The sequence below is a fragment of the Fukomys damarensis genome, unplaced genomic scaffold (genome assembly GCF_012274545.1).
Source record: "Fukomys damarensis isolate Sample0158 unplaced genomic scaffold, DMR_v1.0_HiC HiC_scaffold_26, whole genome shotgun sequence".
NCBI lineage: Eukaryota > Metazoa > Chordata > Mammalia > Rodentia > Bathyergidae > Fukomys > Fukomys damarensis.
The window spans coordinates 26,779,057-26,791,495 of NW_022900938.1; the positions used below are offsets into that span (position 1 = coordinate 26,779,057).

The window sequence follows — 12,439 nt, forward strand, 5'->3', positions numbered from 1 at the left end:
GGTTTTTTTTTTTTTTTACTCAAACTTAAGTAATGTTTTAACCAATAACTAACTCATAATCTTGGTGTTAAGAATCCAGTCCCTGTTATGATAGTTCATATCACTGTAGTTGCTTTTCATCTTAATGTCCTTTCTGTTCAATTCCTGTTTCACTTGGAGATATGACCATGCTCTGTGAACTAAACCCAGTGGATGCTGTTATTGGTATTGCTCTTCCACTGACTAATTTGCCTTTTACAATCATAGTGAGGCTGCTGGATTTAATGTGTTATCAGCCAGGCTTCAGCCAGAGAGACAGAATCAGTATGAGACTTATAAAGAGATTTATTGCACAGGACTGGCTTGCTAGACTGTGGGGCTGGCAGGGGGAGCCTGAAATCCACAGGGAGGGCCGTTGGGAGCGGAAGCTGGAACTCTGGGACATGGTGCTGTCCTCACATGGAATTTCTTTTCCAGAGAAGTCTTAACTCAGTTTGTAAAGCTTTTCAACTGATGGAATCAGGACCACCCAGATTATCACGGATAATTTCTTTTGCCATCTAGTGAATTATGGGCTTTAATCACATTTAAATATCTTCACAGCTACACCTAGATCGGCGTTTGATTGAATAACCATGGATTGTAGCTCACCAGGTTGACCCCGGAACTGATCCCCACCCTGTGTTTCTCTGTGGCTTCTTAGATTTCTCCCAGTTCTAGCACTCAGTCCTCCCAGCCATGCACTTGGCTGTGCACTTTTGTTTTGCATTCTCTACTGCTCTTTCTTCTGCAGTTAACTCATAACTTACTGCTGTAGCCCGGCAGCGTCGGCTCTGCTCCAGTGCCAAATATTATTTTCTTTTTTTTCCCTTTGGTTTTATGAGAAGTGTGTTTTCTCATCTGTATTATTTGTCTTATCAGGACAGACCCTTCCTATTGTTTTCTTTATTAGCTAAAGTTACAGATCAGCTTGGCACCCAATCCAGCGGGAGCTTTAGTACCTAAAGACAATACTTGCAAAACTGGATGCTGTTTTCTTGGCTGGTGGCTGTTGTCATTGTTCTTTGTCACCCTAACTTGGGGAATTGCCATATTGGAGATTTGATAGGGCTGAAACAGAAAAGAAATCTAATTTGCTTCTCTGTGCTTTGTGCTGTTTCTTTAGAAGAGTTCCCTTCTGACTTCCGGAATGCTCTCTTTGAGCCAGTGCCCTTTCATGAGGTTTTCCAAAGTTTCAAAACTCCAGCGTCGTCGTTATCCGAAGAGAGACACTTACCAGACTTGATTTTTATTCACATTAGAAAATGGTAGTGTAAAATAAGAAAGTTGCTACAAAGTATACTTTGCTAAACTAGCCCAGAGTTTTGAATCATTTATTAATTTGTAGAAGGCTCTTGTTTCTCTAGAAATTTTTTCTAAATGTAGACACTTTCTGTAATTTCGTATCTTTATTCTTCCCTTTTGTACCCTAGAGAAAAATGCCAAATTTTAGCTGAACTAGATAAGCAAAAGGGCAAAAAATGTTAATGGAAATCACTGGTTAAAAGGCCCAACATTTAGCTAAAGCCACTTATCTATAATTAATAGAAATGGGATTTTTTTTCTTCTTGGTATTTTAATGTGTAATAACATAGTCAGATGCAAATAATTTGTAAGTATAGATTAAAACCTGAATGTTCAGAGGCCCAGAGTGTGTAGAGACAGAGAACACTGACAGACATTTCTGACATGGCAAGGAAGGTCTCAAGTATAAACTACTGATGTGCAAGGAGTTACTAAGTGCACAAAAATGAAAATTAAATTGAACAAATTATTTTATCACAGGCCTTATCCTGAAAACATATTTCCATGTAACAGATCACCCTAAACTTAGTGGCCTAAGAACATCAAAAACAGTTCTTTCATTAGGTCTCCCAGTTTCTCTGGGTCAGCAATTCAGGAAATCCATGGCTGGTTGGTTTTAGGCGTCATGCAGCTGCAGATAGATGGTTAGGCCCCCTCTTCATGGAGCTCACTGGGGCTGCCTGGCAGCCTGGAGGCCACAGAGCAGTTGGGATGCAAAGTGGAAGTTGTATTGTCTTTTGTGGTCGGGTCTCACTTCTTCCTCATTGTTCTGGCTATAGATAAGGCACTAATCCACCCAGGTTCATGCAGGTAGCAGGGTGGCAAAATCCTAGATGAACCTGTGGGATAAAACATGTTGTTATGGGAATTTTTGGAGAAAAAAAATCTGCCCTCCATCTTTCCTCTGGCAAGGAATGCTCACATCTCATACTCTGAGACCCCCCCAAAAGTCTCATCTTGGCGTGAGCCTCAAAGTGAAGGACCTTGTCATCTAAGTCAGGTCTTAGTACCATAAGACTCCTTAGGACCAGGACATAATCTTGATCTGAAGACCCGTGAACTAAAGAGGCAGATATCTGCCAGGTACCCACCCAAAATATGACAAGGGGATGCGTATCTTACAGGCTTTCCCAAAAGGCAATAGAAGGGACTGTGGTCCCTGGCAATTCTGGAATCTAACCAGGTGCATGGAGCCATTTCCTTGACCAGGGCTGTTGTCTGTGGCTTTTGGTCTCACTCTGTTGGTTTTTGATTTTACCCTTTAAGCCACCCTTCCTTTTCTGTAAGAAACAGCTGGTGTTTGCCGCTCAGCAGTCTTCTCAGGTTGCTTCTCACAAATTTGGAGACCTAGCGGCCCCTTTTCACTTTGCACTCTCTTCTTTTAGTTTAACTGGCAATGTGGTATAAATATATAAAAAGATTTGTGGGATTTTTGTGAATCTTGTTGCATTTACTCCACTAGAGAAAATCGATGCCAGGTATATGTAGTCTACCAGGTTCCTGTGAGGTGCTCGTGGGACAACATCTCTAAGAATTTTAGAAGCCCTTTTATAATGCAGAGGTTCTGCAAGGCAAGCTCCTGAGATCCTTGACAGCCTTAGGTATGTGTGAAAGTACTGGCGAGACAATACCTCACATCTTCTGAAGTCTTAACCAAGGGTCATACGGTTCCACCCTGGGTTTGGTCCTTGAGTGGAGGCCATTTCTTAGCTTGAGAATTGCTGATGTCTGGAGAAACCAGAAATAAGAAACATTTTAATTCTTCTTATTATTTTTGGCTTCTTGAGACAGGGTCTTGCTGTGCAGTTGAGGTTCACCTTGAATTCTCTCTGTAGCCCAGGCTGACTTCAAATTCACACAATCCTTCTGACCATTTCCTATGTGCTGGGATACAGGTTTGCACCACTGTGCCTGGCTTAAGTTTTATATTTAATAGTGTTTGTTCCTTCGCTCATCTCTCTGCTCACATTTTATTATAGGCTGTGGGCAGAATCCAGGTGTCACTGTAAGTATTCTGCTTGGAAAATCTCTTTAGCTGAATCGTTGAGTTCATTAGGAACATTTCTATCTCCCCCTTTACTGTAGATGTCAGTGTCACTGTGTAACAAGGCCCTTCTTTCCTGTAGCTTCCAGTAATATCTTCCTCCCTTCCCTTTAAGCGCTTACTGACAACCATCTTAAAACAACAGTCATTTCATTATCTTGCCTTGTTTTCCTGTGTCAGGAATTTGGAAAGCACTTGTCCTGACTTCTGTCTCTCATTGCTTTCTGTCAACCTCAGCGAATGGAAGCCAGCTGACTGCTGAGGGTTCCTGTGATGGCTGTGGCTGCAAATTGCTGTGTCACTTAGGTGTCAGTAGTGACTGAGGCAGTTAATGTACTGCTCTGTTACCCTAAGTCCCACTACGTCTTCCACTCTGTTTCCAGAAGCCCAAATCTGACCATTCTCCCCTAACCCCCTTGGTTGCTTGCATGTTTGCTTTTTACATGTTTCCGTTGTCTGAATTCCCTACACTCTGATGGGGTGTACAGCAGGAGGTGTGAACTCGCAGGCCAAATTTGTGCCACAGACATACATTTTTCAGGCTGCGCAGGGGAGCTTCTTCTTTTTTTTTTTAACATTCATTAACATTTTAGAAATCAAGAACATTTGCATAAAAATCGAAATTGCCACTTTTTTTTTAGAAGAATCAGAAGATCTGGCTGCCCTGGGGCTGCCAGCCTGTGACAGCTGTCTGTCATTCTGGGTTTCCTTAATGGTGGTGCAGGCTCTCCCCAGGTCACTATGTTGTCACGTGGCTACCTTTCGCCTTTACACTTCCACTTAGCTGCTATAGCCTTTGGATTTGGCATCTGATTGTACAAGGTTCTTTACGCAGCTCTTCTGGCCTGGGTTTTAACCACTTCATTAAACTGAACCCTGATCCTAGTACCTTGTGATCCAGCCACATTATGAAAGGCAAGAAGACTTAAGAGCTTTTACTTTCTTTCTGGGTGGAATAAATTCTCTTTCTCTGCATGCCAAAGCCTTGCTAATCCCTTAACAGCCACCCTCCCACACTGTCCCTGGATAGCCACTGGCTCTCTCTTCTACAGTCTCACAGGATTTGTATCTTTGTTACAGCTCCTACATTTCATTGAAATTGTTAGATTAAATGTCTCTGGCCTGTGAGTTACTCTAAGGTATTGATTTTTATTGTCTTCATCTTTGATCTAGAACTTATTACAAAGGTAGATTTTTCAATGCAATTTTGTTGAATGAATAAAAAAGTGATCTTTAGAAGTGTCTAAGCTGATGTCTCAGCCCTGAAGGAGTATACAGTTTATTAGGTTATCTGTCAAAGGTAATAGTGAGTAAGTGATACAAAGGTATGGAAAGAATTCCAAATGGGAGGATTGACAGAAACATCTTTGAATTAGGGACAAAAGATAATTAGAAACTGTGGAGGGGCAGTCAGGCCAAGGAAGCTATGTAATGTATAGTGAAAGAGGTGGAGCCAGGAAAATATGGAATTTCTTCACAGTGGGATTGTGGGGTACCTAAAGGGATGTGGTAGGAAGTAAGTCTTGAAAAGGTGATTTGGGGAGAGAGACTTGAATGTGAAAAACTCTGGACTCATCTTGTAGGCAGTAGTGAACTCTTCTCAGTTTTTTTGTCTTTTGAAGGAGTGCTTGTGTACGGCTAGTGGCAATGTGAAGAACAAAATATTCCAGAGATTAGAGAAGACTGATTAGCAGCTCCTTTTAATAGGAGAGGCACAAGTTTAGCGTTGAGGGGAACCGGTCCAAGCTCATTTTTACCTGAGGAGATGAAATGTGCAGAACAGTATAAAGTTTGGTAGGTTTGGGTGTGAGGAAAGATGAAATTCTTAATGATGATATCACCTGTCATGTCTGGAATGTTTCTTACGTGCAGGGACCATACTGGGATGGTTGATGACTGCGCTTGGGCCGTGATGATGGGGGTGGTGGTGAAGGTGGCAGTGTAGGGGAGGCATTTGGGGTTGTTAATATCAGATGAGAGCAGGCATGGAGGATGAACAGATGGGTCGGGTAGCAAACCCAAATTTGAGCAGTTTCTGAAATATTCGCATCTAACTCAGCACTTGGAGAGGAAGCTTAAGAGGCAGAGTTTCCAACGCCATCAGCCTGGGTGAGGGAGGGAGGGAGGCAGGCCATGGAGAAGGTCTGTTCCCTCTGAGCAGTCGTGCCCATGAGGTGAGGGCGTGTTGCGTATGGAGGGTTGGGTAGGAGGGGCGGCGTGGAGGTGCAGCATCCAGAGTCAGCCATGGCCCAGCCTTGTATGCTGTGGAGTAAAGTTGGCCGGTGGACGACTTCAGCTGTTGGGGTGGGCAGTGAGGCCAGGCAGCAGACATGGGCTGAAGTGCTCAGAGGGGCCGATGCCCCAGTCTGAGGTGTGGAGACAGTAAAACATTTACTGCTAAAACCTTACTGAGCCTCATTTTGTTTGTTAATGTTTGATAATTTAGAAGGCTTTTTGTTTGCTTGGCAGTATGTCAACTACATTATAAACAGCTCTTCATTAGAATCACTTGCTTGTACTTGTAGTGGATAGATAGACGCCTGAGCACAGAAACGAGTGATGTGCGTTGATTTCTGCTGTCAGTGTGTCTTTGGTGTGCAGATCAGTTGGGTAGGTGGGCAACCCTGGTTGGTCTCCGGCACTTGGTGTGTTCACAGGTGGAGGAGAGGCTGAGGGCAGGATTCCCGAGGGGGGAAATCTTTCCAGTGAGATTGTGAAAGCCCATGTCCAGGGAGAAGTTAATGTGGCAGTGGGAAAAGCCAGCAGGTGATTTGGAAGCGCGTAGGTATGTCAAATTGAGACAGACCCCACTGAACTTTGCTCAGTGTTTTCTTTCTTTCCTCTTTTGGTACTGGAGATCCAACTAGGGACCTTATGATTGCAAGACAGGTGGCACCACTGAGCTAAATCCCCAGCCCAGTGTTTTCTTTTTTTGTCACCTTAATCTTCTGTTGTGCAGTGTACTACATGGGATGCCCTGGATAGCCTGCTCACTGTTGGTTCCCTCACCCTGACCTTCAGACCCTACTTCTCTGTCGGTGTTGGGTCGGGTGGCACTGCGGATATGCTGGGCTGAGCCGAGACAGCTCATGAGCACCCAGAGCTTCTGCTCGGCAAGACTTGCACTGGATTGGTTACCCAGAGCTCTGGCGACTTTCCCACTGTGCTGTCCTCTCTGCCCCCTCTCTGCTGTGTGCCAGCCCTGGTGCAGGCGTCTTGCTCAAGGGCTAACAGAATTGACTACTGAGCTGCAGGCTCCTCTGTCTGTTTGTCTGAGCCTGTTTTTTCCTGTGAGAATCAGAACTTTGATTCCTTTAATGAATTTTTATGATGATGTTTAGAGAATGAGAATATTACTTTCTTTTTCACGTATGGAAAAAAGTGTAACTGCTTCACTGTATTCTATTCTTGGTGTTGGGAATAAACAGTACTGCAAGTGAAACTTTTTTTTTAACCTCACTCTAGCCGATGGCGACAAGGATTTTGTGGGATTATGACTGCCTCTAGATATCCCTTGGTACTGAGTTTCTCTAAAAACTCCTAACCAAAATAGAGAATAAACTCATTCTGCCCCCTTTTGAGTTTATTAAGTGAGCAAATTATTTAATGGAGCAGAGAGAGGTTATAGTAATAACCTCCCTTGTCATCATTATAGGGGTTGAGGGTGAGAACAAAAGCTTTCAATGCACCTTTTTGGGAAGTTTTTACTTTCCGAATACTCTCCTGTTTCTGAATAAGCAGCCCATTTGTTAAATTATGTGGAATGTGGGTCCCTTGACTCTAAAAGATAAAAGCTGTTTCTTCTCTCTGTAAACTTCCCATAAGAATACCACTGTTAAAAGTTGATTCTGGTCTCTTCACTAGAAGTCAGTGTCACATAAATTGCACCATGAAACTTGAGTTTCAGGTTTTGCTTCAGTGTTATTCAGAAGTCTAAGTTTAAGGAGACACTCTCACTTACCAACGTGGGTTCTCATTCTTGCTCTATATCAATATTTTTACCTACCTAGATTTTTGACCATTCTCTGTCTTAATTTAGTCGGCATTCATCTTGTTTAACCAAGTACAAATGGCCCTGTGTTGCACAAGAGTCCATTCCATCATTTCTTTTGATGTCCAGGGTTATAATCCTATACATTTTGTTTATCTTGCTTTCTTTTAGCAAACAAAACTGAGAGGGGGACAGCTATGGTTGTAAAATAAAATAGAAATGCAAGGCGATGGTCATTTTATTGTGTGTAATCGGGTCTTGCTTGTGGAAATGAAGTGGACCGATCTGGCAAGCAGAGGTGGGAAGGAGTGTGAGCTGAATGTCAGGGTGTAAAGATGGCCCATTTCCAGAAGGGAGGATCTCCTTACTGTGATCTCCTGAAGAATATTAATTCATCAATGGCTTTGGTTTCTATAGTTTCAGTAAAAGTATGCTGTTTCTGATTCGTAATATTGCTTGTTTTCTTACTTCTTAGTTAACGATATGTTTTGTGATAGACACGGATTTAAATTTTTTCTTTTTAAATATACTCATTACCAAAGGCCCCTCACCATGATTTGCACTGCCAAAAGCGCAATTGATTTTGTTGTATATGTGAACAGAATATTGTTTTGTCTTCCCTTTGTAGCTTAAAAATGAGCCATCTGTCTGAAATTCCTGAAGTCCGTTTCTGTGGCACTTTGCCAACACCCATAAGCATCATTAAAATCATGACCATTACAATAGGTCTTTGCAGCACCCAAGTGGAAGATCCAAGTGGAAAAGAAATGCCTTATGCTGAGCACAGTAGAGGTGTTACTGAGTACTCTTTCAAGGGTGAATTTGTTAAAAAGTATTTTTGAAGTGGAAAAACATTTTTAAAAAAATTATGGCTTTTGTAATTATGAACAACTTTTTACTTGCTTTTAAACTTCCTCATTTTGAGCTCCTCTAGAACAAGTGGTCAGAGTTATCCTTGCTTTAATTAGTGCCTATTAGGTGTCAGAATGGTGGGTTTCATGTTGGCATATTTGTCCATAAATGTGACAGACTTTGCGTTTTTCCCCTGTCGCGCGGCTTCCCGTTCCTTCCTTCCTCCTTTTCTTTCTTTCTTATCTAATAGTCCCCCTTCTGCTTTCATAATATCTCTCTTTTTAACATTTAAAAAATGTTTTGCAGATTCTTCCTCTGAGAGAAAACCTGCTATTTGAGTTTCTGAGTCTGCTTATTTCACTTACCGCGATGATCTCCGGTTCCATCCATTTTCCTGTAAATGACACAGTTTCCCCCCCCCCCCGTGTGTTTTAAATCCACATTTTAAAAGCTGATGCTCATGCTGATGAACACCTAGGCTGTTTTCCTACCTAAGCTAATGTGAATTGTGCTGTAATAAACATGACTCAGCAGCTATCTCAATATCTGACTTCAATTCTTTGGGAAATACACCAAAGGGTGATGTAGCTGTGACCTGTGGCATCTTTATTTTTAATTTTTTCAAACCCTCCATACTGATTTGCAGAATCTAATTTACTAATTACTAATTTACATTCCTCTCAACAGTGTGGATGAGTTCATTGCCCCCATCCCAGATCCTCCCCAGTGTCTATTGTTTTTTGCATACTTAATGACGGTCTTTCTGACCGGGGTGAGATGGAATCTCAGTGTGGTGCTGATTTGCATTTCATCAGGGTTACTTGTACAGCTTCTACACGGCACTGCCTTGAAATCCAGCTCAACCACTGGCACACGTTGTTTACGGCTTCACATTGTTCTGCCATGTGTAAATACTTTAAGTTTACATTTTTGGTATTTCTCTTTGGTTTAATGACGTGCCCATGGTATAACTAAACAGTTTCTATTTTAGAAAATAGTTTTTCTTCGCATCACAGTCTTCCGTCATAACAGGACAGTTTTAGACAGCTTCTTTCTGATACTCAGTGGCATGAGGAGAGTGAGAATCCACAGGCTTTGGCTTTTGTCCTCATAGCTGTATGATCTTGAGCTACTTTCTGGACTTTCCTCTCCTCCCTCCTCTCTCAGCTGAAGGCGTTGAATTAGATGGTCTTCGTGAAGTTCCCTTTCCACTCAGTGTCTCCGAGCCATGGAACACTAGCTGTCGATGTTCACTTCCTGTTCTGCTACAGTGCTTCATTTAATTATGTCTCAGTACTTTTCAAAAGGCAGCTGACTTTGGTCAGAGGCTCCTTCTCAGTCATCCTGTCCTTTAAAACTTTTTTTTTCCTTCCACAAAGACATTTGGAAAGCACGCACTGTAGATTACGTCTCTACCCTAGCTTTTAAAAAACGGAAATAATTGAGGAAGTCTGATTATAACAGAAACGCTGGCAAGGCTGTGGACGGTCATGCTTTGTTCCTGCAATCCCATAAGTGTGGGATTAATGTGCTACACAGCGTGTTAGAAACAGTCTGGTGCCATTTTGTTTTGCTCACAAAGGTTGAACAGAACCCTGGGGATTCAAGTGTGATGTCAGGTTCTGAAGAAGAGCAAAATGGCAGCAGAGGGAATTGTATAGATACAAGTTTTCAGTGGCAGATACCTCTAGTCTAGTATGCTTCACTGGGCTTCCTGATTTTCCTGTCCTTGCTCAGTGAGCAGTCAGTTGCTTGTGTACACTTCCTTAGGTGGTTTTGAAGCCGACATGTGGCCTTGTTTATCTAGTAACTCATAGAGTTGTTAACCGGGTAAAAGTGAAAAACAAACTCAGTCCTCAGGGGCTTGCGTATGTGGTATTCTTCCCAAATATTTTGTTCTAGTAGTGCATTTCAAGAACATAGTGTTTTTGGAAAGAGGATGAGAGTGGGAGTTGGGAGGTTGGTGGTGATTTGAGATATTAATGTGTGTTTCTCCCGAGTAAAGGACCACTCAGGCTATTTTCAGGGTAGAGTGTGTCCCGTGTAACTCGAGTAGCGGCACGGAAAGCACTGCATAGTGTGACAAGTGAAGGATGATGTGTTTGTCTTTACTCAGGTGAGGCGCGTTCCAGGGTCAAGCGGTCACCTCCATAAAACTGAAGACGGTGACTGGGAGTGGAGTGACGATGAGCTGGATGAGAAAAGTGAAGAGGGGAAGGCAGCTGCTTCTCAGGAAAAGGTAAGTGACAGTTCGACCATCGGCCGATTTGTATGCATTGTATTTCTATGACATTTTCTTTTGGGTATGTATAATAATGGATATATAATTGTTTTACAGTCAAGAAGAGTAAAAGAAGAAAACCCAGAGGTGAGCAGCATCCGTCTATTTATCTTATCTATCCATCCATGCATGCCTCACTCCCCCCATGTAATATCAGAGTCTGAGCCATCTGGGGGAGACACCACAGTAGATGGTTTAAGTCCCGATTTTGTCTTGAGTTACCTCAGACTGTGCAGATCACAGTGCATTGGTACACTCCCGAGTCTCAGTTTTCCTCTACGTCAGATGGGATGATCATGTACAATAAAGCAAATACTAAAGCAGTTAAAAATTCAAGGTTGAACCTGTACATCTTGATTTTTAAATCTCCAGAGAAACTTGGTAGTCAAGAAAGACTCTTGTAATAAAGAAGCTGTTTCCCTTTGAGAACTGGTCATTTTTTGATTGAGATGAGTTTTGATTCACTTCCTCCATGTGATTAATTACCCTAATGTCTTAATGCCTGATGATGTCTATAGCTCACTAATTCTCCTAGAGGAAATTTAAGCATATTTAAATAGCTCCAGATATTTTACAGATTTAGCAATTAATATGTATCTTGATAAATTCTCATTATAAAAATGGAAAACTCTGAGCTTCAAATGATATCCATCTCAACAGTTTTTAAAAATGAGCAGACATTTCCTTTTGGTGAAATGGAGCGGATCTGATCGTTGGGTTTTAAGTGACATTAGAGAGATGGGCCTTCTAAGAGGCGGGCTACAGAGCTGCCAGCCTCTCTTTTCCCCCTCTTTCTCTCTATATCTTTCTTGACACATCGGTGGGCCTTTTCCTCGGATTTTTCAGGCCATGCTTCTCCCAGAGGTAACTTTTTCTGTTTCCTCCTGTGATGTCACATGGGAGCTTTTTTTTTTCTCTAAATAATGCACACATTTAATGAAGTTTTGCTCATTAAATGTATACAATTTAAAATTTGTCACATCGCAAACTTAGAAAATAAAAATGACAATGTTATTGTTAGGAAAAAATTAATAAATTGACCATATTTCAAAAATTAAAACAGGAAGAAGTGGATAGACATCACAGGGAATAGGCCTTGACTCTTGTTACCACAGAACTGGACATGCTGTGGTATCATATGAAAGAGAGCTTCGATCTAGGATGCCGTTGTCCTCTAGAGATGAGCCCTGAGTGGGACATGCCAGCACCCCAGGTGCGGTGCTAGGATGACCTTAACCAGTGTCACGAACTCTGCCCTCTCTTCCCACTTTCTCATTCTGATGTCTGTTCCTGGGTTGGTGTACACTCAAGGAAGCGTGTGAATAGGCTCCTTCTTTCTAAAAGGACTTTTGTTTCCAGGTAGCTCTTCCCACCCGAGTTTAGGGATCACCTGCCACACCGGAGGTTTCTCACCTTCACAGGCCAGGCCAGTGTTTTGCTACTTACCTTTTGGCAGGACTGGTATTTCAGTGTCCTGAGCTGTGTCACCAGGGGCTCCAAAGATGGTTCCTGTGACCTTTCAGCTTTTAATTAAGTCACTGCTCTGATTTTCCTACCACTCCAAACTGCTTCCTATAAGTGAAGCATTTGTTTTATTTCTTACAAAAGAAATTAAAAAGTGTTAAATGTGTAAATATATATCATCTGCCTACTGTGTGCCCTGTTTTAGAAGGAGTGGGGGATGCATCAGTGAGAATAACAAGCAAAATTCCCGTCTTTGTAGAGTTTCCATTCTAAAGGGAGTAAAAATGAATTCTGTGATTTGCTACAGTGGCATAGGAGCAGTAAAAAACAAAAAACAAAAATAAAAACACATATAAAGAAACAAAACAACTAACCCAAAGCAAACAAACACATAACCAGAAGGGATTGAAGGTACAGGGAATGTGGTAGGAGTTTGCAATTTTTAGATGATTGGTTCGGCGGGTCTTATTGAGAAAGAATGTAA

General features: G+C 42.0%; 1 protein-coding gene across 3 annotated transcripts in view; it reads left to right on the plus strand.

Annotated features, from left to right (window-relative positions):
* Positions 1-12,439, plus strand: part of Stk39 (serine/threonine kinase 39) — a 272,078-nt gene that overhangs the window by 140,064 nt on the left and 119,575 nt on the right. For all 3 annotated transcript variants that reach the window (XM_010606914.3, XM_010606916.2, XM_010606915.3), the window contains exons 11-12: positions 10,327-10,449; positions 10,549-10,578. In XM_010606914.3, coding sequence (XP_010605216.1) covers positions 10,327-10,449; positions 10,549-10,578 — 153 coding nt within the window. The remainder of the gene's footprint in view (positions 1-10,326; positions 10,450-10,548; positions 10,579-12,439) is intronic.